Raw genomic sequence first — 25438 nt, forward strand, 5'->3', positions numbered from 1 at the left:
CACTTGTCAATGTGGTTAGTAGACTTGGATGAGAAGACCTGGAGCTGTCGGGTGGCTGTCCAGTGGTGGTCACTCCTGTCCGGTACTTAGGCTTCTGATGTTCAAGCTCAGCTACCCTGTCACCCTGTCCCAGACACAGTTTTAGGGAATTTGTCTGAAAACACCTACCCATGCCTAGCCACCCAGGACTAAGCTGTGTGTGTGTGTGTGTGTGTGTGTGTGTGTGTGTGTGTGTGTGTGTGTCTGTGTTTATAGTGGAGTGAAGGCAAATCAAGGGATGACATTTTCAGTTTGTGCTCTCTGTGACATTGGTCACCCATTGCTGACTAGCAGGTTGTCTCTAGCACAGCAGCTTACACAGCATGCTTCCATGGTCAGGGCTCACACAGGTTGGGATCTAGCTACCTTCGGTGGGAGGAGCTGGTTCCAAGTTTCTCCTGTGGCAATTGTCAGCCCCAGAAGATCCTCTTCCAAGGTTGCTAATACTGCTGCTGGGAGACTTCCCATCTTGTTGGCTCTCTGTCGTGTGGGTGTCTAGTTAGGGAAGATCACAACCCGACATTTCCCTCAGAGTGAGGGAGAAGGCGGAGGGCTAGATAAAAGCCACAGTACTTTTGTAACCTGACCTTGGAGGGGACACCTCATCACTTTTGCAAGGTTTTAGTAGTTGGAAGTGAGTCATTGGGTCCAATTTGCATCCAAGGCAAAAGTACTTTTAAGGGTGGAATAAGTAGGAGGCCTGGTTGTGGGCATCTCAGAGGTCACCTCTCCCTGTCATCTGCTGGTCCCAGTGTTCCTTATCCTACATACAAAGTGTGCTCCCCATGGCTTTCTCCTGGTAGTAGCAGGGCAGAATCTCAGCACTTGGGTTGGCTTTTGTGTAGATGAGGGCCTGGCTAAAGCCCTGGAGAGCAGCTGATCTTAGACTGTAGAGGAGGTGTCAGCCCACCAGCCCACACCCAGGTCAAATGTCAGGTGAAACCAGCACCCGCTGCCGGCCTTCCTGCTCATTGTGAAGAATGGGAGACGGGGTCAGAACTGTGGCCACCCTGAAGTCTAGACTGTTAAACGTCAAGACCCAAGAACAGTGTCCCTCCCTGTGTTGTCTCCTCCTGGAAGACTTCTTGTTGCAGCTGAGACACTTCTGACCTTCCTCCTGTTAGGAGGATTCACAGGATCCAGTGCCCACTGACCTTCTGAGGCCTTCCACTCCTTTAGTTCTATCTGGGAATGTTTCTGATGACATTATTTTTTCAGAAACTTGATGGCACTCCAATGACTTGAGTCCCTTTAGAGGGACTCTGGCTATCCATCTAGATTGTGTATATCACAGGGCAGCTTCTTGAGCTGGCTCTTGGAAGCAGGGACTCTGGAGCATTAGGCACCGTTGGATGGTGGCTGCTTAGAGTGGGGCTGGATGTAAGGAGGGTGTGGACTGGGGAGACAGATGCAGGGGAGTGTTCCAGGGGAGTGGTAGCCATAGTGTACTGAACAGGAGACTGGAAGTTCTCCTCCCTCCTTGAGTTCTTTACATTTCCTTGGTATAACTGGGCTTTAGCTGAGGCTCCTGCCTCTCTTGCTGATAAACCTGTGCATTGCTTGCCCCTCCTTTGCTTACAGACCTGACTGGAGATGTGACCAATGATAGAGGTGCTACCTGCTCTGCTGAACCTCGGGACCCCCATGGGTAGCTAGAGAGGGGGTGCTATCTGCTTGTATCAGTCTTACAGGGTAAGCAGTACAGGTAACCTGGCAGGGAGCAGGGAGTGGTAACCACCCCAGCCATGTAGCACTGTGCTTCTGCCTAGTTTGGAGAGCTCATGTGTGCCTGACTGGTTGTCCTCACAGCACTTGTGGAGGTGTTTGATTGGGCTTGGCACAGGGTAATGGGTGAGGGGGCATGGGAGCAGGGAGTGAGGCAGCCGTAGTTCCTTTCCTGGAGGACGGAAGGCCCTGTTGCTATGGGCAGCTGGGAAATGTGCCAGAGTGTTTGTCAATCCTCTGGTGTTTGGTTTCTCTCAGAGTGTACGCATCAGGATCCTCGATGATTGATATGGATATGTGTTTAGTCAGTGGACTTCATTGCTTGAGACTGAATGAAGTGCTCATGGAGGGGAGTTTACCTCACTGTAGCCAGAAAGCGAAGGACAGGCAGGAAGGAGAGACAGTTCCAGTACCCCTTCAAGGGCACATCCTGTCTCACTTACTTTTCCTGTGACTGTGATAGAATACCTGACTGAAGCAAGTACAGTGGGGAGAGGTTGACTTTGGCTCATGGTTGGCTTAAGGGGTTCAGTCCCCCATGCTGTAGAAAGCATGGTGGCTTGGGCATCATCAGTGGTGGGAACTTGCAGGACAGATTGTTCTGGGTAGCTGAGGAGGCAAGAGCTCAGGCTGGAAATGGATCATGCTAACTCTCAGGTCACCTCCCCAGGGTCCCACTTCCTCCAGTGAAGTCCCACACCTTAAAGGTTTCACAACCTCCCAACACAGCACCACCAGCTGTAAGCCTGTTGGTGACATTTTATAGTCAAGCCTTAACATACCTTAATGCCCTAGCTTCCTCTAGTAGGCCCACCCAACCTCCTAAAGGTCCCTGTGCCTCCCAGCAGTACTGTGGAACAGCCCTTTTTTCTCTGGCTCTGTGAGCAGCTGGGCCAGGATGTGCCTTGTGCTCTCAATCATGGGGCACCCTGCTAAAGGCACTGCCATAGACCCTTTTCTGTCACTGTGACAAAAGTTCTCAACATTGATGTACTCAATAAGGTAAAGAATTTCATGTAACTCTCCACACTGAGTGGCCCTTTCTGACTGGCCCCTGGTCAGTCTTATGCCTGTGGTGATCTAGTACCACAGATGGGAACACAAGTAAGAGGAAGCCACCAGTGGGGCCAGATATCCTAAGAGCCTGCTCTTGTGGAAACTAATCTACTATTTTAAGACCAGCATTTTGCTTTTATAGGGTGCATGACCCAGTTGCTTCCTGTTAGGCCAAATGTGTTAAAGGTCCTATCACTTTTTAGTACTGTTACATTTAGGAGTTAAGTCTTAATGTGAGTTTTGAAGGGGACAAATCTCATTCAGCACTCCTAGATACCTCCCACCTTGGCCACACATCCATGTATGAGTGAGTACACCAGGGCAGAAAGCAAGCCCATGTGATTTGAGCCCTGGCACATTGTGGCCTTGGGAGAATGGGAGGTGGGCAAAGCGTTCTAGGAAGAGGGTGGAGGTGAGGTGAGTAGGTGATGAGGAGTGCCGCCAGCATGCTCCTGCCTCAGCTTGGTACCTTCTTTCTTAGATTCTCTGCACAGGACCTGCCGCCCCTGGGTTAGCTCCCCAGGTTGTCCCTGATGTTTCTCTTATGCCTGGCATGAAGAAAGCTCTCATATTGATGTGTGGGACAGATGTGGGCACAGCAGTCTGCTTCTTGTTTTATTAGAGCTGTTTGAGGTGTCCCTGCCCAACAAGACAGCCTTCTAAAAGGAAACAGAAGTCTTCAGACAGGCAGATTGGGGGTACTTGATTTTCTTGGGGCATTTGGGTCCCAGCCACGCCCCACTAGGATACTAGAAACATCCAGGCAGATGACGCTTGCCAGGGTTTGTAGAGTATTATGAGTATCTGTTGGATTCTTGTTCACACATTCTTAACTGAACTGTTTCAAATTGGGCCAACCCGGGGACAGTATACTCAGGGCACCAGTCTGTTTAGCATTTCTAAGGAATGGCCATGAGTTGGCTGAGAAATCTGGCCACCTCTCTGTTGATGCCTGTGTAAGGACATTGAGCTGGGTTCCCCTTCAGTGGCCCAGGTGTCCCTTGCCACCAGAGATGGCGCCTTTCAGTGCAGATGATGATCCTTGACAGATAGAGACTAGCTGGTGATCGCAGTAATCTGAGCAGGACCGATGCTCATGTGGGTGCCAGCATGGGGAGATGAGATGGAGGTGCTGGCCTTTCTGGCTACCCTCCTCCAGTCAGCACAGTGTTACACCTTAGGAATGGGCAAAGCTATGCTCACCAACACAGGTGCCTGGTGTGAGGACTGGCCAGCCTATTGTGTTAGTGGGCTGGGCATGGAGTTCGTGATCACTCAGGTGTGGACCTGCTCAAGTGCTTTGTCTGCGCTTGGTGTTGTCTGTGGCACATTCTTGTCCTTTCGCTCTGCCGGTTCTGTGGGACACGTTTCATGTTCTCTGCTCAGAACTTTTGAGCTCACAGCTCCATGTCTGTCTTTGACTCTGGGAAATGACCCACTAATTTTTGAACCAGTTAACCCACCATTGCCCCATCACTCTCTCCCAGGATCCAAGCCTGCTCATGTAAGGACTGGATAGAGATAGTGGGGTCCCTTTGCTGAGTTGTTCTAACACAGCAGCCCATGTCGCTTGAGTTGCAGTGTGGGGCAGGGGTGGGGGAGTTCCCTTATGATAGCTACAGGATTTCTCTCATTATTCTCTGGATTTCTTTTTCTTAGCTCCTCCATCTTTAAAAAGTCAAACAAGGCTAGACAATTCTACTAAATGCTGGCACCTGGCTTTAATTTCAGCTGTGGCCAGGGTTTCCTGAAGAAAATTTTCTCTTCACACATAACCTACAATTTAAGTTGGACAACCCCAAACATAGTCTTGAGGTAAGGGTTCTCTTGTCTCCTTGCTGACAAACCCAGCTCATATTTCCTCCTATGTAGCTGAGGGACAGGGCCTCCAAGCCTCTCTGGCTGCCTGTGCTTTGCTCTATGTTATGGTTGGCCACTGCCCAGCCCATGTTTTGGGCTTAGAAGAGTATCTATTGTGGTGGTCTGCTATTGTTTGGATAACTTTATCTTGAGGTGGCACCTTCTGGTATCTGCATGTCCTTGACAGGGTTTTGGGGTGCTCTCTTAGGGACCCCCATGAGCTGGCTGCCTTTCTCTAACATCTGGGGAGCTAGCTCTGTCTCTGAGGGTGTTTGGCCTCTGGAATTGTGGTATTGGGCATGCTTGCAGGAGAGAAGCATATAGGAAAGCATGGAGTGGAGATCCTTGGGGATGAGGAGATAGATGACCCCATACTTAAGAGGTAGAACAGAGAGGGAGCAAGGGCAAGAGAGGGGAGGCTGTCACAAGAGGGGGCCAGCTATGAGCTGGAGCCAGAAGGGAAGGGAGGGCCAGGTTTCAGAGTCTAGTAGCACAGCAAGGGGACTAAAGGAACTGAAGGGCTGGGAACACTGACTTGAGAGGGGACCCAAGGTGGGTGGGTGCCTTGTATCAGACGTGGTATCAGAAAGCCTTGTGACTGGGAAAGGGCGGTAGGGACAGCGTGAGGCCTTGGATCTGAATTTCCTAAGGAGGCTGCTGCATGTATAGGGGAAAAGAGGTAAGGAAGGGGAAGGGAGGAGAGAAAGGGAGGGAAAGCTCCCGCAGGAGGTCTGTGTATAGGGTGTGTGGCTTGTGAGTTGATAGCAAGACTTTGTTGTTGTTTTTGGTTTTGTTTGTTTTTAAAGACAGGGTTTTCCAGTGTAGCCCTGTCTGGAATTCACTCTGTAGACAAGGCTGGCCTTGAAAGAGATTTGCCTCTTTAGTGTTGGGATTAGAAGTGTATGCCACCCCCACCTCTGCTGCCCCCAACTATAGCAAGTTTTAAAGGAAGAGCTCAGAGTTGGGGCTTGGAGTTCAGTTAGCCAGGAGTTGGGTCCTTATGGAGAAAAAGCAAACAGAAGACTCCTCAGCAGGTGAAAAACTCCCTGGCTAAGGGCACCTGGAGATGTCTATACCCAAGGGCCTGATTGTCACTGCCTTTGGCAGTAATTCATGAAGCAGCAGGTGTCAGAAGCCAGTGGTATATTCTGGTGCAGAGGCCTTGTGGCTCCCTGGTCTGTGGACTGTGGTCTTTACAGAAAGATGTTTTTTCTCACCTTGATGCTCTATGCCTTGCTTGGTGGCAACCATGGAATGGCAGACAGAGTATGGCCAGTGTATACTTTGTGGTCCAGGAGCTGGGACCCAGGAGGCTTCAGACTAGGGATGTTCACTGCAGACATTTGCTCTCTATGCAGATGCTTTGATTGGGAATCAGATGGTCTAGAAGTGGTCATGTGGCTTAAGAACCTGCTCGATCTTTCCTTTGTACTATGTCCTGACGGGTCCAGCTCCATGTCTGCCAAGGTCAGGAGGGTAGATGGTTGGGGTACAGGCTTAGGCCCCCACAGGGTTCTTAAGGAAGGGCCTAGAAGCTGGGATTGGGGTCAGGCTGCTACAGTAGTTGGGAGGTCAGGGATCATCAGTGTGAGCCTGTGGGGTGTTGTCAGTGGGACAACTGTTGGTTTTGGTGTATGCCCGATATAGATGTTGGTGTGGGTGGTGTCAGGTAGGTGTTTGGCAACCACAGGAGTTGCTGGTTGGGGTGTGATTGCGTTGGGGAGGGCAAGAGGTGGAGAGGGGTCTACTGGGGTAGTCCCTGTTGAGAATGTGGCTTGTTGGCACCTGTGCTGATGAGACTGGGCTCTGGAGAGGGCCTGTCTTAGGCACAGTGCCTCCTGTGTTCAGTAGATTCTTGTCTAGAGAAGGAAGACAGCCTGACACTACTCATCTCTGGGCCTGTAGCAGTTTGCAGTGACTGACCCTCGCATTTACCCCATGGTCAGCCTGTTCCAGCAGACCATCCTGGGCTGTGTTCCCTCTTTCAGTCTCTGTGTTTGCTTCTGGAACTGTTAGAACAGGAAACTATAAGTCTGTGGATTTTACAGCTTGTTGTATGGTGACCTGTGGGTCTGGAGTGACCTGGCTAAAGTCAAAGTGTCACAGGGCTGGTTCTTCCTGGAGGCTTTGTCGCCTCCATCTTATTCCCTGGGCCCTGCCCTTGGGTTGTGTAGACGAACATGCTATCTCTGTTGACTGGCACCTTTTTCCATCCCTTTCACTGGGCTCCAGGATTCCATGGAGGCCCTCGGAATGAGCAGAACTGTCTGTCTTCCATCTCTGCATCCTTAGCTTGAGCTCGTTTGCCGGCCTTGTGACTGGAGAGGGACATGCATGAACTGTGGGCATTAGACGGAGGGACATGCATGAACTGTGGGCATTAGACAGAGGGACATGCATGAACTGCGGGCATTAGACAGAGGGACATGCATGAACTGTGGGCATTAGACAGAGGGACATGCATGAACTGTGGACATTAGACGGAGGGACATGCATGAACTGTGGGCATTAGACGGAGGGACATGCATGAACTGTGGGCATTAGACGGAGGGACATGCATGAACTGTGGGCATTAGACAGAGGAGGGACATGCATGAACTGTGGGCATTAGACGGAGGGACATGCATGAACTGTGGGTATTAGACAGAGGAGGGACATGCATGAACTGTGGGCATTAGACAGAGGGACATGCATGAACTGTGGGCATTAGACAGAGGAGGGACATGCATGAACTGTGGGCATTAGATAGAGGGACATGCATGAACTGTGGGCATTAGACAGAGGAGGGACATGCATGAACTGTGGGCATTAGACAGAGGGACATGCATGAACTGTGGGCATTAGACGGAGGGACATGCATGAACTGTGGGCATTAGACGGAGGGACATGCATGAACTGTAGGCATTAGACGGAGGGACATGCATGAACTGTGGGCATTAGACAGAGGGACATGCATGAACTGTGGGCATTAGACAGAGGAGGGACATGCATGAACTGTGGGCATTAGATGAAGGGACATGCATGAACTGTGGGCATTAGACAGAGGGACATGCATGAACTGTGGGCATTAGACGGAGGGACATGCATGAACTGTGGGCATTAGACAGAGGGACATGCATGAACTGTGGGCATTAGACAGAGGAGGGACATGCATGAACTGTGGGCATTAGACGGAGGGACATACATGAACTGTGGGCATTAGACAGAGGGACATGTATGAACTGTGGGCATTAGACAGAGGAGGGACATGCATGAACTGTGGGCATTAGATAGAGGGACATGCATGAACTGTGGGCATTAGACAGAGGAGGGACATGCATGAACTGTGGGCATTAGATAGAGGGACATGCATGAACTGTGGGCATTAGACAGAGGGACATGCATGAACTGTGGGCATTAGACAGAGGGACATGCATGAACTGTGGGCATTAGATGGAGGGACATGCATGAACTGTGGGCATTAGACGGAGGGACATGCATGAACTGTGGGCATTAGACAGAGGAGGGACATGCATGAACTGTGGGCATTAGACAGAGGAGGGACATGCATGAACTGTGGGCATTAGACAGAGGAGGGACATGCATGAACTGTGGGCATTAGACGGAGGGACATGCATGAACTGTGGGCATTAGACAGAGGGACATGCATGAACTGTGGGCATTAGACAGAGGAGGGACATGCATGAACTGTGGGCATTAGACAGAGGGACATGCATGAACTGTGGGCATTAGACAGAGGAGGGACATGCATGAACTGTGGGCATTAGACAGAGGGACATGCCTGAACTGTGGGCATTAGACGGAGGGACATGCATGAACTGTGGGCATTAGACAGAGGGACATGCATGAACTGTGGGCATTAGACGGAGGGACATGCATGAACTGTGGGCATTAGACAGAGGGACATGCATGAACTGTGGGCATTAGACAGAGGGATGTGCATGAACTGTGGGCATTAGACGGCAGATGTGTTAGGGCACAGTTCTGCTCATCACTCTTCCGAGAAGATCAGGCAAGATCTAAAAACAGCTTCTTGGTCATCTTCAGTGTAGATGGAACCCAGAGCCCTTCATATGCTAATCATGCAAGATTATACTCCCAGCTTCAATACGTACATCTTATTAACGATACTAAATAGTTAAATTATGAATTTAGCATCACTTAGATAGTAAATGATGCCACCTTTTATAGATAAACTGTTCCTTCTTTATTCCTGTGTATCAGGAGTAATTCTGCTCAAACATGCATCCTGTGCATCCTTGTTCTCATTGTTCTGGGACTGTTTCTGCAGTCTCCTGATGCTATTCCTGCTGGCTCTGGCCGTTTATCTGGGTGTGTCTGTAAATCACTTAAAATCTGCTTACAGTTGTTGGAAACTATCTCATGACACAAGAATGTCTTAAGAGAATAATTAATTCAGCAATGTGTTCTACAAACATCAAGCTCACTATAGCAGTTTGGATCATCACATTCGAATTATGACTATATTGCCTTTTCTGCCTGACATAGGTCTCACATTGCAGCCCAGGCTGACCTTGGCCTTGCCTGGTCTTAGCCTTCTGAGTATGGCAGTTACAGGTATATGTGTATTGTTATTTATTTTGTCTGTGTGGTATATGTGTGTGTACATGTTTGTGTGTGCTCATGTACATATGAATGTATATATGTGCATGTGGAATATATGGAGACAGGGTTTTTCACTGAATCTATAGCTTGTCAATTAGGCTGCACTACCTTGCCAGTAAGCCTCCCGTATCCTGTCTCTTCCCTTAGTACAGGAGTTTCAGGCATACACTGCATGGCTCACTTTTTTATACAAGTGCTAGGGATCAAACTCAGGCTCTTGTGCTCACACAGGGCTTACACTTTACTAACTGAGCCACTTCCCCAACCCTTATGTTCTTTTAAAAGATATTCTTGAAAGAATCTTAAGCAGTAGAGTTCTCACAGCGTTAGACATCTGTCCTACAGATGCCTGCATGCTGGGTTGGCGGGCGTGCCTCCACTGGTGGGAAAGGTTCCTTGTGTTTCTGCTGGCTGTGTAGACAATATGTTTTATGTCCATACTTGATTTTCTTTTAGAACTCTGAAGTTTTCATATAGTACTGTACAGAGGAGAGCAGTGTGATTGGCCCCCAGTGACAACTCTGGACACTGATCCTCTGCCGGGCCCCTGCTTAGAAATTTCACGTGTACATGATGTCACAGCTCCTTGCTGGAGGGATTTAAGTGTGTCCTGTGTGATTCCCTGAGGGAAGGTTCTAGAAGCTCATGCCTGTTTTTTGTTTGTTTGTTTGTTGCTTTGCATCTCTGTATATCTTTCCCTCTGCTGATCTTATCTTGAGTCCCTTCATTGTAATGAATCTTAATCTGGGTGTCCCTGTGTGCTGAGTCCTGAGAGTCCCGTGGATCACTGCCTTGGGTGGCACTGGAGATCCTGACATTGGTTTTTTTTTTTTTTTTTTTTTTTCCTTTTTCCTTTTTTCAGGTTTATAGTTCATTTACTGGCAGCTGGTAATCACAGAATTTTCCTCTAGTGACTCCATATTCTTTAGATTAAAGTAGCTACACTTACACTTTCTTAAGGCTGATTTAAAAATACCCTAAAGGGTTTGGAGAGGTGGCCCAGCCATTAAGGCTAAGGCTCACAGCCAAAAAGACAAAAATACCCTAGAATCTTCGGCCTGGATTTTAATGACAACCAGTACTTTATGAAGTCATGCCCTCTGGAATAAGTCAGTACAGCATTGCTTTCCTTCATTCAATTGCTGTTTTTATCTCTTCTCTTGGGTGACTTCCATGGTTTTATTGATTGAGGTTGTTTCATACTTACGTGTTTTCCTAGCATAGCACTTCGTTCAAAATAAATTAATTGTGGGAGAGTCATGGGCTATGGGAGAATGTTTTGTAGAGGGGATTTGGGATCAGATGAAAGAGTTGGGTAGTGATCTTTGAGGCCTTTGACTGCAAGATATTAGCAGGCCCAGTTCTTTACACTGGACCTACAAGGGACTCCTTGGAGCCTTCAGGGAAGCTGGGCCTGAACCTTAGTCTCTTTCCATTCAGGGTGAATGCAGAGGCCACCAGGCTGTTCTGTGTACATCATCCTCTTTAGAAACCCTAAAGGAGACCACAGCTTTTTGCTTTAATAGCAGGGTTCTTAGCCCAGCGTGAGAGCTACCAAGTTTAGATTCCTTTCACCTTGACATTTATGTGGTGACTTGTAGAGTCTCTTGTGGGTTTTTTTTTTTTTTTAATCAATTACCTTGTAGAGTCAGGTAATGCCCATCAGGGTTAGAGACAAGGATCTTTAATAACCAGGTATTTGCATTTCCTCCTTAGGGTAACATTTCAAGACAAACAAAACAAAACAAAACAAAACAAAACCCAGTGGCATCGTGCATTCCTTGAAACATGGAATCTGTGGAATAGTGGGACATGCAATCAGCCTTGACAACACACCAGGATGTACAGGGCTGGGGAGCCAGGGAAGCGGCAGCCTGGCCCTACACCCCCTCGAGTGCGGACCGTGGAAGTGGCCCGGGGCAGAGCTGGCTATGGCTTCACCCTATCAGGACAGGCGCCCTGTGTGCTCAGCTGCGTCATGAGGGGCAGCCCTGCAGATTTTGTGGGCCTCCGGGCTGGGGACCAGATACTTGCCATCAACGAAATCAATGTGAAGAAAGCCTCTCATGAAGATGTGGTGAAACTAATTGGTAAATGCTCTGGAGTCCTGCACATGGTGATCTCTGAGGGCACCAGCCATGTGGAGTCTTGTTCCAGTGATGAAGAAGGTGGCCTGTATGAGGGGAAAGGCTGGCTGAGGCCTAAACTTGATTCTAAGGCTTTGGGTATAAACAGGGCAGAGAGGGTTGTGGAAGAGGTGCAATCTGGTGGAATTTTCAACATGATTTTTGAAAGCTCAAGTCTTTGTGCCAGTGGCCCTGAGCCCCTGAAGCTGAAGCAGAGGTCCTTGTCAGAGTCAGCTGCTTTGCGGCTTGATATTGGTCAAGATGGTCTCTGTGCACCACATCCCAGTATGCTCTCCAAGGAAGAGATATCAAAAGTTATCAATGATGATTCTGTATTCCCTGTAGGGCTGGACAATCACGATGACTTTGGACTAGATGCAAGTATTTTAAATGTTGCCATGGTTGTGGGCTATTTGGGCTCCATTGAGCTCCCTTCCACAAGTTCCAACCTGGAGCATGACAGTTTGCAGGCTATTCGTGGCTGTATGCGCCGCCTAAGAGCTGAGCAGAAGATCCATTCACTAGTGACCATGAAGGTCATGCATGACTGTGTTCAGCTGGTCACTGACAGAGCTGGTGTAGTGGCAGAGTACCCTGCTGAGAAGCTGGCATTTAGTGCAGTGTGCCCAGACGACAGGCGGTTCTTTGGGCTGGTGACCATGCAGACCAGTGATGATGGGGGCCTGGCACAGGAAGATGAAGGTGCCCTGAGGACATCCTGCCATGTGTTTATGGTGGACCCAGACTTATTTCATCACAAAATCCACCAAGGCATTGCACGGAGATTTGGGTTTGCATGCACTGCAGACCCAGACACGAGTGGCTGTTTGGAATTCCCAGCATCTTCCCTCCCTGTGCTTCAGTTCATCTCTGTTCTGTACCGAGACATGGGTGAACTGATTGAGGGTGTGCGGGCCCGTGCCTTTCTGGATGGGGATGCAGATGCCCACCAGAATAATAGCACCAGCAGCAACAGTGACAGCGGCATTGGCAATTTCAACCAGGAAGAGAAGAGCAACAGGGTGCTTGTAGTTGACCTGGGTGGGGGCTCAAGCAGGCATGGCCAGGGCAGTAGCCCAGGGTGGGAAAGTGTAAGTGGAAGGGGTTCACAGCCTTGGAGTGCACCCTGGAATGGAGCTTTCTGCCACGACTCCGAGGTGGGCTCCCCATTGGAAACCAGCCCCAACACTGACAGATTCTGGGACTTAACAAAGCATTCAGGGCCTGTCTCTCACATGGAGGTCCCTCCAGCTACCTTGAGGAGTTCTATACCTCCTTCCAAGAGGGGTACCACAAGTTCCAGTTGTGGTTTCAACCAGAGGTGGCTCCCAGTCCATGTGCTACAGGAGTGGCAGTGTGGACATGCCAGTGACCAGGAGTCTTACACAGACTCTACTGACGGGTGGTCCAGTGTCAACTGTGGCACACTGCCCCCTCCCATGAGCAAGATTCCTGCAGACCGATACCGGGTGGAGGGCAGCTTTGCTCAGGCTCCACTGAGTACCCAGAAGAGGGACTGGTCTAGGAAGGCTTTCGGAATGCAAAACCTATTTGGACCTCATCGAAATGTTAGAAAGACCAAAGAGGACAAAAAGGTAAGCTGGAGGGAGTTCAGGAATGGCTTCACTGTCACATGGCCAGTTGCCACTCGGAGTCTTGGCTTACTCCCGGTGGCCTTGTGCCCTCTGTAAGCTGTCATGGCAAATTTATTGTGTGTGTGCTGAGACCTTTGCCTTGCTCTGCACTCTCTGCCTTGCTCTGAGCCCTGGCCTTAGGCTGTTCTCTGGCTGGTCCAGCAAGAAAGTGATTTCTTCCACCTCTGGTAGGGCCGACCTCCATCTCTGCCTCTGGCCCTGATGGTGGTTGGAGGGCTCCTTTCTCACAGCTCTTTTGGAGCCCATTTTATTTCTAATCCTTAGTTGCCATTGCAGTGTCTGAAGTAGGAGGATTGGAGAAGCCCAGTGGGCTGGCTCACTTTGGGGACCTCCTTGGCAAATCCCTGGGCTGGCTTCGGTTCCTTACCTGCAGCTGATGAAGCTGGCTGATCATCACTGACTTGTCACTGTCTCTCAGGGATCTAAGTTTAGAGCATGAGAAGAGAAAGCCAAAGCCAGCCCATTCTTCCAGGACTCCCTTCAGTGAGGGTGGTGCTGTTTGAGACCAGGGTGTGCTGGCCACAGCCAGGCTCAGCATTTACATCCTTGTCTCTGGGAAGCTGTTCTCAGAGACACATTTACTTACAGTGCCTTTTTTCTGTGTGTGCAACTTTTGGTCTTAGTAGTGGAAAAGTTTCTCCTAAACCCTCCAAAAGCTGGGCAGGGCAGGGGACAAAGCAAAGGCTGTGACTGTCACATTAGTGGGTATTTGTTCTGGAGCCCTGGTAAGCTTTAGTGATTTTATTATTATTATTATTATTATTATTATTATTATTATTATTATTATTATGACTTGTATTGGAGAAGGAAGGGTGGCTCCTGTGCTCTCTCCCTGATGGCTACGGGTGACACTGGTGCAGCTAAGTATAGGTTCAAAGCCAAACAAAGTTGTATTTTTACTGATTTTCAACCTAGTTCCTTTTTACTGCTCTTAGCAGGTTGTTCTGGCAGGAGGGGGTTGTAACTGAATACAATGGATCCCATCTTGGCAACTGAAAAACCAAAACAAGCAGAGCCGGGAAAGCATAGAGTGTCATCTTCAGGAGGAAGGAGAACACAGGGACATTCCCAAAGAGGAACATTCCCTCCTGAACAGAGGAAGCATGGGGGTCTAGAGCTATTCGTATGGGGGATGTTTCACTCCTAAGCATGCTTAGCTAAGGAGTAGTCATTCCTGAACATGGCCAGCATAATATCACAGAGCACTTAGTTATAAGATACATGCCTCTGGGCATGCTCAGATTATATCTGAAGGTTTTAGCCGAAAATAAAGGACAGGACTGGGCTGGTTGAAGTTTGTCAGAAACAGAGGAGAGTCCACGAGACTGAACTGCCTGGAAATGAGAGGAGCAGAAGAGGCTGGGAAGGGAGGGAGCAGTGCCGGAGGCTGTGGATAGAAGTGGTCAGGTTACACAGCCCTCCTCATTCTTGTCAACAGTGGCTTTAGTTCATTGTTTGCTGGGAGGCACTAGAACAGCCAGGATCTGATGGGACACAGAACACCTTACCGTGATGTGATCAGGGAGGCTCAGCATGGATGGGGGAAACCTGGCCACTGAGTTAGGAGAAGACAAGGTGGTGAATGCAGAAAGGGGACATGGCTTAGAAGAGTGACAAGGGAGAGGCTAGACAGTCTGAGGAGGCACTGCAGAGTGGGAGAGTTGTGAGAGCAGCAGGTGGTTGATTCTTTAATGACAGCAGACTTGGGATGAAGAGACTTCTGTAGTGGCTCTACCCATGAGAAAGGTTGTCTGGTTAGAGAGATGGCTCAGCCATTAAAGGCCAGGCTCACAACCAAAAATCTAAGAGAAATGTTGTCAAGGTCACTGAATGCTGACCTACTCCCGCCACTTGGAAGGGATAGATACTTTAACCTGAATGTCCCCTCTAGTGCCTCTGTGGCCGCATTGGATGTCACACCTGTGGGAAGGGGCAGGGTGATCTGCAAGGCCCAGGGTGCGAGAGCAGGAGCTGGCCATAAAGGGTAGCTTAGTGCCTAATGCTGGCATGACATAGTGTCCATGTGCATCCTCTATCCATGTCCATGTACAATATCAGACAGAGCAGCCCAGTGCCTGGAAGGCAGGCTTCATGGTGGGAGTGCCCTCTCCCTTCTAGAGCAAGCCAAGTCATTCTTATTTATCTGCTTCTATTTGTTAATTGGCCTCCTTAAACCAGTGTCTGTGGAGTGCATTCTTTGTATGTGCCCATGAAATGTCATCCTGGCTAGCTTTGTGAATGGCTCATGATGGGATAGCAATGTCAAATCTTAGATGCCTGAAGTGGTCAGTTCTCCAGCCTTAGTCTTCTCTTCCTTCTAGATCCCCAGGAACATGGTGTACCTTTCCTCACCCTTTTCTCCCCACACACTGCTCAGGGGCTGCTTCCCTAGATTTTTCTTTTGAGCAAGCCTTGGCCAGATGCTTCTTTGAGGAGATTCCTATGACCAGGAGCAGCTGTGGCAAACAGTAGGTACAAGTGCATTTTAGCCAGTTAGGCAGTTGTTGGAGACGGTCTCCTGTCCTCATCCTGGGAAGGATGAAGTGAGCAGACAGGAGAGCATACAAATCGGAGGTGCTTTGTTGTCAGTTCGGGACTGACTTTGAATGAGGTAAAATAGACTGCCACACAGGATTTAAATGAAACAAGTTTGAACTCTGGAGAGTAACAGGACGTTAACCAAGAGCTGAGAAGGGGTGCAGCTCAAAGCTCCTGAGGGCCTTAGGATGCTAGTGAGGAGCCGCCCCTTCCAGACCATGTCTGCAGTTCTGCCTGCAGGACTCTGAAGTGCTGGGTGGTCTCATCTCACTGTCTGGAAGCCAGAACAAATTCCTGTCTGCCTCCAACCCATGAAATATAGACCTAGGCAGAGCAAGACCCTTCCGTCTGCAGATACCTGCTAAGTTCTCTGCAGAGTCCTCACTTCCCTTCCTCCATTGAGTTCTAATGTTCCCTCTTGCTAAAGTTTATAGGTCATCAACTGGGCCCTGGTTGGCTGAATGTGGGAAGGGTGAAAGTAGGATTAATTAGGAAAGAGAGGGCCAGCCTGGTGGGGGAGGGGAAGAGCCTTGACTCCACCTGAAGTTGCTTGAAGTTCAAGTTAGGTGTGGGGTCTATCTGCCTACAAGGACTTGTTAAAATGTTCAGGGGCCAAAGAGAAGGGGCCAGACTTTCCTGGCCACCATAAAAGCCCAAACAAAGTGAGAAGCTTCTCAATTCCAATCACCTGACCCCGAGTCCTTTCAACTATCCCTCCTTCAACGTGGTGTTTCCCTGGTGTTTCAGCAGGTGGAGGTGGGAGGGATCCATTTTCAGGGTGCATCCCCATGCTCACAAGCCCCGCCCCCAGCTGTTCACTGAGAGTCCAGCAGCTGAGTAAGGATGGTGAAGGCAAGATAACACCCTGGCAGAAGCAGCCTTGGGCCACAGCAGTCCTGGTGTTAGGGGTATACGAACCCTGCGCTTTCTGATGACCTCTCTCAGCTGCCAGGCTCAAGCCCACAGTTTAGTGTTGGAGTAGTGACAAATAAAAGAACAGGAGGCAAAAAAGTGTTTTCATTGGTGTGTACAGTGTGTGGGAAGGACTGTCCTGGGGCATGAGATGTCCAAGAGTCTCCTTGGGGGCTATACCTCATACATACCTATATGGATGTATAGAGTTCATGCTAGGGCTGTGTGGACGGAGGATGAGCTTTGGAGGTGTGTTCTCCCACAGACCTGGCTGATCAGCCTGGCTCCTCTAGAGGCTAGTTTTGAGTGGAGTCATGTCTTCTCCATGTGTCTTCACAAAGTCACCCCTGTGTTCTAATCTCCTCTGTATCCCATCATACTGTGTTAGAGCCTGCCCAGTGAGCCCTTTGATTGGTACCTCTGTTAAAGGCCCTGTCTCCAAGTGTAGCTGTGTGCTAAGATTTTAGGTTAAGGATTCAACGTGTGGATATAGAGCATCTTGTGATAGGTAGTGTCCTCCTGGGTTTGATCAAGGCCATGTCTGTCATAGAATAACTAGTGCCAGAGTTGTGAATGGTAGCACTAGATATGCCCAAGGACAGCCATGAGAATGATGTTGGGAGTGGGATGAGCACAGGAACAAGATGGCATGCTCTGAAGTCTTAAGGCAGCAGTTACATAAATGCAATCCATGGAGCTGTGAGGGACAGGCAGTGAAGTGAAACACAGCTGAGAGGGACTCAGACATAGGCTGTCACAGGTCAGACTGAAACTCAGCTGACCTGACTGTAAACAGATTTGTATTAGATGTCATTTGGTCTTGGAATCGACCGAACTGTATGCAATGTGTGTTCATTTTCAAGTTCACCTTCTTGCTTGCCCGAGTCCATAGATGTGTTAGTTGGGGATGGAGGTAGAGCTTGAGCCACTGGGATTTGGGGTGGGGTTTCAAGAGAGTGGGCAGTGAGCCATGAAGAGGGACAGTACAAGACTAATGAGGGACTCCTCGTGGCAAGTGGAAACAGCAAGTCACACAAAATCACATTTAAATCTCTGTCTGTCTGTCTGTCTTTCTGCCTTTGTTTGTTTGTTTGTTTGTTTGTTTTTCCAGACAGGGTTTCTCTGTATAGCCCTGGCTGTCCTGGAACTCACTCTGTAGACCAGGCTGGCCTTGAACTCAGAGATCCGCCTGCCTCTGCCTCCCAAGTGCTGGGATTAAAGGCGTGCACCACCACTGCCTGGCATTAAATGTCTTTCTTAAAGATTTAGATGCCGGGCAGTGGTGGCTCATGCCTTTAATCCCAGCACTTGGGAGGCAGAGGCAGGCGGATTTCTGAGTTCGAGGCCAGCCTGGTGTACAGAGTGAGTTCCAGGGTAGCCAGGACTACACAGAGAAACCCTGTCTCCAAAAAACAAAACAAAACAAAACAAAACAAAACAAAAAAGATTTAGATGCCTCAGGCCATTGTTAACTGGTTTTTTTTTTTTTTTAAGCTTTTAAACTAATTGTGTATGTGTGCACAGGTGGGCACACACATTTTATAGCACACATATAGTGGTCAGAAAGTAACTTTTGAGAGCTGGTTCTCTTCTTCCAGGGTTCCAGGCTTGAACTCAGGTTATTAAGCTTGTGTACCAGTGCTTTTACCCCTGAACCATCTGGCTAGTCCAAGTGTGTACATACTTAATACAAAAGATGGGACATTGTAGAGGGAGCCTGTCTAGATAGTGCAAGCCTTTAATCCAGTTACTCCTGAGCTGAGACAGGAGGATATCAGATTCAAGTCCTGGTTAGGCTAGAGTTATACAGTGTAGAGAGCTTCCATCAATAAGGAGATGAGGGACATTGCTGGGATGCCTGCCTGATGTGTAAGACCCTGCATCCTATTTCTACCCCATCTTCCCCACATACCAAGTCAGCAGACTGGTGATAACGTTACCTTAGGGGACGGTGAGAGCCAGGGAGGGCATATGACACTTTCATTTTGTGTCAATTTTTTTTATGATGGAAATGTGAACTTAGAGACTGAAAAAGTTCCCTTAGAGAAAAAAACATATTATTTTAGATTATTTTTAATTGATTACTGTCATTATAATTGTGTATATACGTATGTGTGTGTGTGAGAGAGAGAGAACATGCACATACATGCTACAGTATGCACTTGGAGGTCACAAGACAACTTTTGGGTTGATTGTCTCCTTCTAACGAAGATTGGGTATTGAGCTCTGAGGTATTCATGGGAAGCCATCTTTCTGGTCCTTAAAGATTCTTTTAAAAAGAACAAAGCCACATGTAATTGGCTTTGTAACAGCACTCAGGATATGGAGGCAGGAGGATCAGAAGTTCAGGGCCATTAAGTGAGTCTGAGGCAACTCTGGGCTACATGAAACCTTGACTCTAAAAGAGCAGCAGTCATGAAGTGATGTGGCATGGAGTTGGAAGCAGTAACTCCTCTTTCATTTGGCCCAGCAATGAGAGGTTCACTAGAGACCAAGTCCAGAGGGCTCTGCATCCAACAAACAGGTTTGTGCAGTTTCGTCCTGTGTGAGAGGAAGTTTCAAAATAGATGTAAATATTTTCTTCTGGTACTTTCAACAAAGACCACACCTTTAAAAGGCCCCATAGTGTTATTACCTCCCTGAGCAGGGTATCTGTGACCATCACTTGTATAAACTGACACTCTTGCCCCCCAGTACCCACCCCAAGTCTTGGATGGACTAGGTAGGCAGGATTCCCATGTGAAGTCCTGGCTCCTGGAGATGGGTGCTCTGTGTAGCCCCCACCACATTACTGCATCAGAGATCCTTACAGGGCCAGCCTCCAGGCAGGGTTTGACCTTTGGATGGTGCTGCTGGGAGGATTGGTGGAAGTGGGGTTGCAGTGGAGCCCCAGGAGAAGGAGGGATGCAGACGGGTGTGCCTGCTGCCCTGTCCTTTGTCTGCTTTCCAGGAAGGAAGACTATTTAGAGTCCTGCTGGAACAGCCCCAGCCGAGCTATTGGCTTCCCAAACATGGGCATTTCTGCCCTTTGAGTGTGTGCAGATGTCTGACAGGAGCTTACTGCCTGGTTTATATTGCCCAACACAGCTTCAAAGCTTTCCCTGTGATGTCATGTGTAGCTGCAGTTTGATCACCTTTCCCCTGTGTGATATTCTGTTGTGTAAATATGTTGCCGCTGTTACATTCCTATTTTTCTTAGGTTTATTATCTTTTGTGAATGAGTGTTTTGCCTGTGTATATGTCTGTACCACATTCATGCCTGGTACCCACCAAGGGTGTAAGAGAGCGTTGGATTCCTAAGAACTGCCTGACACGGGTGCTGGAAAGTGAACTTGAGTTATCTGGAGGAGCAGCATACACTCTTAACTGAAGCACCTCCCCAGCCCTCTGTTACATCAGTATTAATTCCATACAGGCATTCTTGCCCATGTCTACGTGTGCTTGGGTTCTTTACTATGGCTCTCTAGCACTTGTAGGGGTGGCTCACTGTGACTTATGTTTGCATTCCCTTGATTATAAAGGCTGTTTCCTTGCTGGTGCATCAGCCTGTGTTTCTGCTAGGTTGTCTGTTCTAGGTCGGCAGGACTATAGATGCTGGCTACTTACCCTGTGATGGCAGTAGGACCACACATGTACTCACCCCCAACCCCCAGCCTTTTACATCCTTCATGTGTTTTTGAATACCCAGAAGTTCCTAGCCTTCATTTAACCATATGTATAATCTTTGTCTTAAGTAAAATCCTATTACTGTAAGATCAGATTTTCTTGTCTTCCACAGTCTTTTTAGAGTTAACTTTTTAACATGTGCAAGTGTGTGTGTGTGTGTGTGTAGTGTATGCATGTATATGTTCATGTGTGAGGTAATATTGTCTGTGTGTATGTCAGAGGTTGATATTGAGCTGTCTTTAATAGCTTCTCTACCATATGTTTTTGAAGCCAGTGTTTCTCACTGAACCCAAAGCTTGCAGACCAGACTGGCCTCAAATTCATAGAGATCTGTCTGCCTCTGCTTCCTGAGTGTTGGAATTAAAGATGTGTGTCATCACTGCCTGGCCAGCTTGTTTTTTAAAGATTGATTTTACTCTGTTAAATTATGTGTATGTATTTGTATGTAGGTATGTGCACATAAATGCAAGTACTTGCAGAGGGCAGAGGCTTTATAGCCCTGTATCTGGAGTTATAAATGGTTGTGAGCGTTAGGGATCCAAACTCAGGTCCTCATGCTTGCTCAGCAAGCACTTTATTCACTAAGCCATCTCCCCAGCCGCAGAGATAACTTTGTGAATAGGATTTGGCTTAAAAAAAAAAGATGTTTAGGTGTCAAGTTGCCAAAGGGTGGGAATTTAAGACAGTATGTATGTATGTATGTATGTATGTATGTATGTATGTATGTATATGTGTGTGTGTGTGTGTGTGTGTGTGTGTGTAGGGGTATACTTGTGTACCACAGCATGTGTGTGGAGGTCAGGAGACAGTTTGCCAGAGAATTTATTCTCGCCACCGTCCATGTAGGTTCTGGGGACCAACTCAGGTTTCAGGCTTGGTGCCAACAAGTATCTACTCACTGACCATCCATCCACCTAGTTTTTTTTTTTTTTTTTTTTCCTCTCTCTCAACAAACTTTAGCAGTTACCTTTCTAAGTGTCTTTAATAGAGTTAATGTTTCATTAGAGTCAGTCCTAGCTGTTTTATGTAATTTTGTTGCTGTTATTAATAATACCATCATAGTTATGAATGCCACCTCTAATGATACATGAAAGTTGAGGGGTTTTGTTTGTTTGTTTGTTTTGTTTTTCTTATATAGCTTTCTTTTTTTTACAGCTGTCTGAGTTTGGAAAGTTCCTGCTCTTTCTTTGTTAATACGATTCCTCCAATGGGTGTTCTAGTTGAGCTTTTCTATCTGAGTGTTCTGCACACATCGAATTGTGTGGGCTTCCTCCTCGTCATTAGATTTTCAAATGTTAGACCACATCTGCATTCCCAAGATAACCCAGCTCAGCACAATGAGCTTTTCAGATGCTAGTGGATTTGGTTTGCTAATAATTTTTGTAAGATTTTTAAATCTGTGTTTATGAGACTCTTCTGTAACTTTTCCCTTTTCTCATTGTCTTTCGTTTTAGTAACAATTTTTTGTCTTATAAAATTAATTATATTATATCAAATTAATAGTTTTTCTCCTTCCTTCTCTTTTTTCTTTCCCTTTTCCTCCCTTCCTTCTTTTCTTTGTTTATTTGAGATAGGATTTTTCTGCATAATAGCCCTGACTATCCTGGAACTTGCTTTGTAGACAAGGCTGTTCTCGAACTTGGAGATCTGCCTGCCTCTGCCTCCTGAGTCCTGGGATTAAAGGTGAGTGCCACCATACCAGGCTTTTTCTCCCATTTTTCCTATGTTAACTTTCATCTAGGAATTAAATCCAGGGCCTTCGTATGCTAGGCAAGGGCTCCACAACTTAGGCAAATACCCTGCCCTGGGTTCTTTTATTAAACAACATCAACAAAGCAGTCAAGCTATACCAGTGACAGCAGCCTTGTGCAACACAGCACTTTGTTTTATTTAAACTTTTCCATTCCTGTGATGGGGGCAGGTAGTTGAATCTCTTTCCTAATCCTATTTGAGATCCTTCTGTTATCATGTGAGTGAGATCAGAAGGAATCTACAGATAAGGCCCATCCTTGGAGTGGGAGGAGAGGTGAGTCTGGGGCTCCTGGAGGCACCAGGCCTCCCTTTGACTCTTTGCCTTTTGTTTTGTTTTTAAGACTGTGTGGGTTGTTTCCTCAGTCTCCTCTCTCCCTGGTGTGGCAGTTTATACTTTGTTGTCTCCTTTAAAGGTTCTTGGCCTCGGCTAACAGATATTTGGTCCTTAGATATTTGCTAATTGATGTAGTTTGCCACCATGCTGAAATGTGCTTCCCTGTGTAGTTGTCCTTTCCTTTCTTGAGTAGAAGACCTGGACCTTTCTTCTTCTCAGAAAGATGATTCACAATGACTGGGAGTGGTTTCTTCAGCAGTGTCTACAGGAAACACACTATAGGGCTGAAGGGAGGCCTCATTTGGTAAAGTGCTTCAGATCTCCAGAATTCAGTTCTAGCAATGAAGGGCATGGAGACAGAGAACCACAGGGCTTGTTGGCCAGTCAGTCAGTCTAGGCCAATGATGGACCTGCCTGTCTCAGTTAGGGTTTCTGTTGCTGTGATAAGACACCATGATCAAAAGCAACTTGAAGAAAGGGTTTATTCTAGCTAACAACACTCAGCTCACATTCCATCATTGAAGGACGTCAAAGCAGAAACCTGTTGGTAGGAACTGAAGCAGAGTCCATGGAGGGGCACTCTTATAGCTTGCTCAGCCTGCTTTCTTATAGCATCTAGGACTGGCAGTCCAGAGGTGGTTCTGCCTATGGTGAGCTAGGTCCACCCACAGTCAGTAATCAATCAGAAAATGTACCACAGACCACCCCTTAGGCTAGTCTGGGGAAGCATTTTCTCATTTGAGGTTCCCTCTTGAAAGTGCCTCTAACTTGGGTCAAGTTGATCTAAAATTAGCCAGCACACTGTCTCAAGCAAAAAAGTAGAGGATACCTGAGAAGTAACACCTGATTTTGCCCTCTGACTTCTGCATGCATGCACATACACATAAATACAGAACATAGACACAGACCACAGCACAGCTATACTTGTCCAGTTTTGTTTTGTGTTTGACACAGAGCTTGGTTCTAAAGTGGTTTTGATTTTGGATTTGGATTCATTGCATTTAGCTTTGTTGTAACACATTAACAAGTATACCAGTTCTAGCTGTCCCCAGCCCTAAGACCTCCTGTGATTCTGCACTCTTCTTGCTCCGCAGCCATATGGGATCAGGCTTTGCCTCCAGGGGCTTCCGAGTGAACCTGCAGGACAGGATGTCACAAGAGGAATACTCTATCCACGGGGACCTTTTTTTCCCTCCATTCCCTGAGTTCAACTCAGGGTTCCCCTGCTCATTGGCCTCACTTCTTCCCCTCAGAGATTCTGAGTGGAAGAATCTGAGGTCTGAGTCCCACTCTGTGGTCCTTCCTAGGAGCTTCTAGTGCAAAGCGTTCCCTTCCTCCTCTAGGACATCCTGGGACCTCTTTGCCTGCCCTGTCCTCCAGTACCTAATCAGCTGCTTGACACACAGAATTCTCTCCACTGAAATGCCTCATGGGGACCCTGATTGATATGCTAGGAAAAACAAACCTGTCAGTTCCAAATAGTGTCAGAATCCTGTGTCACATCTCGAAGAACCTTCAGATGATCTGGTCTCTGTTTACAGCCAACCTCTTGTTTGGCATCTGGTCAGTAAGACTGAGGGAACACTTGATTTGTCCCTGGCACTGGGAGGGCAGAGATAGGCGCTACCAGGATAGATTAACTTCCTGCTTATAGGCAGCAAAGGAGGGAGTACAGAAATTATGTTATCTTAAAATGCAAAACTTGTGTTTATTGAAGAAAATAAGCAACAAGGGAAAATGGCCTTGAGATGGAGAGAATGCCCTAACGGATCTGACAGAACTTAAGTCTAGCACGTATGATACCACAGCACAGTATTAGAAAAGTAAAAACTTGGTTTAAAAAATAAAAAACAGGCAAAGAACTTGAGATAACACCTTTTCAAAGAAGATGCTCATATGCCAAAAGCACATGAAAATGTTTAACCCCTTAGTGCTGGTCACTAAGCAGGGATTCTCAAAACTACAGTGCAGCACACCTCAGCCCATGGAAATGACATCACTGTCAAAATTGGGAAGTACCAGGTCCCAGATAGGACTTGTGAATTAAAGCTGTGTGCACTGCTGGTGGGGATCCACAATGGAATAGTGCGGCACACCCTTAAAATTCTTTTGGGTGGAATCACCATATGATTGAGCAATTCCATTTCTGGTATAACCAGAAGAATTGAAAGCAGAGACTAGCTGGATGGTGGTGGTGCATGCCTTTAATCCTAGCACTTGAAAAGCACAGGCAGGCAGATTCTGAATTAAAAGCCATCCTGGTCTACAAAGTTAGTTCTAGGACAGCCAGGGGTACACAGGCAAACTCTGTATCAAAGAAACCAAAACAAAAAACCCAAACTAACCAAACAAAAAACAGGGTGTGGGAGAAAAGAAAAGAAAAAAGCAGAAACCAGAACAGTTGTATTGTCCCAGCAGCTAAGACATGGAGGCAGCCTAAGTGTCCATGGATGGACGAATAGAAGAAGGAAATGTAGCTTCTTCATACAGTGGACTTCAGCCCTGGAAAGGGAAGACATCCTGACATGTGCTGCAACATGAGTGAGCCTTGAAGGCAGGATGGCCAAAGAGACAAGCTAGTTACAAAAAGATGAGGATGTAGTGACTCTGCTTATATGAGGCCCTGAGTGGTCATTATCAGAGAAAAAAAACAGACATGGAGACAGTGTTCATGTGGGATGTCGAGTAAGTGCTGGATGTGGGTGGGGCGATGGCTGCCAGCACTGGTGTTCTTAGCACTTCTGAGGAGTGGTGGTAAAGTTTGTGTTGCTGAACATCATGTCTGAGGACTGTCTTCCCATGTGCTCTTTCTGTGGGGAATCTGAGTGGTATAGGGCACACTAGTGAGTGTATCGAGGGGATTACAGGGTATTACTGAGGGGCTGCTACAGGACTGTGGGCATCTTTAGGCACCTGCATCACTGAGAAGCTCTTTCCAGTATGAGTGAGGACTCATGAAAGCTTGTCCTGGGAGTTCCTCACTTAACAATAGCTCACTGCTTTCATTGGGGAGGCTTTGTGAGTCCTTTCAACTTTCTAAGCTGTCCAAGCCAGCCTACCTGCCTGTTGGGTGCACTTCTCCCCCTTTTCTAAAATGTGTATGTGTATGCCATGTATGGGTGCCACAGGAGGCCAGAAGAGGGTATCTT

At 47.6% G+C, this 25438-nt stretch overlaps 1 protein-coding gene across 5 annotated transcripts in view; it reads left to right on the top strand.

Moving 5' to 3' along the window:
* Rgs12 (regulator of G protein signaling 12) overlaps positions 1 to 25438 on the top strand; it is a 98309-nt gene that overhangs the window by 6132 nt on the left and 66739 nt on the right. For all 5 annotated transcript variants that reach the window (XR_013111804.1, XM_076938343.1, XM_034508829.2 and 2 more), the window contains exon 2: positions 11023 to 13027. Coding sequence is in view for 4 of the 5 variants with exons in the window: in XM_076938343.1 (XP_076794458.1) it covers positions 11147 to 13027 (1881 nt within the window). In the remaining variant the exon portion in view is untranslated. The remainder of the gene's footprint in view (positions 1 to 11022; positions 13028 to 25438) is intronic.

The sequence above is a fragment of the Arvicanthis niloticus genome, chromosome 7, assembly GCF_011762505.2.
Source record: "Arvicanthis niloticus isolate mArvNil1 chromosome 7, mArvNil1.pat.X, whole genome shotgun sequence".
NCBI lineage: Eukaryota > Metazoa > Chordata > Mammalia > Rodentia > Muridae > Arvicanthis > Arvicanthis niloticus.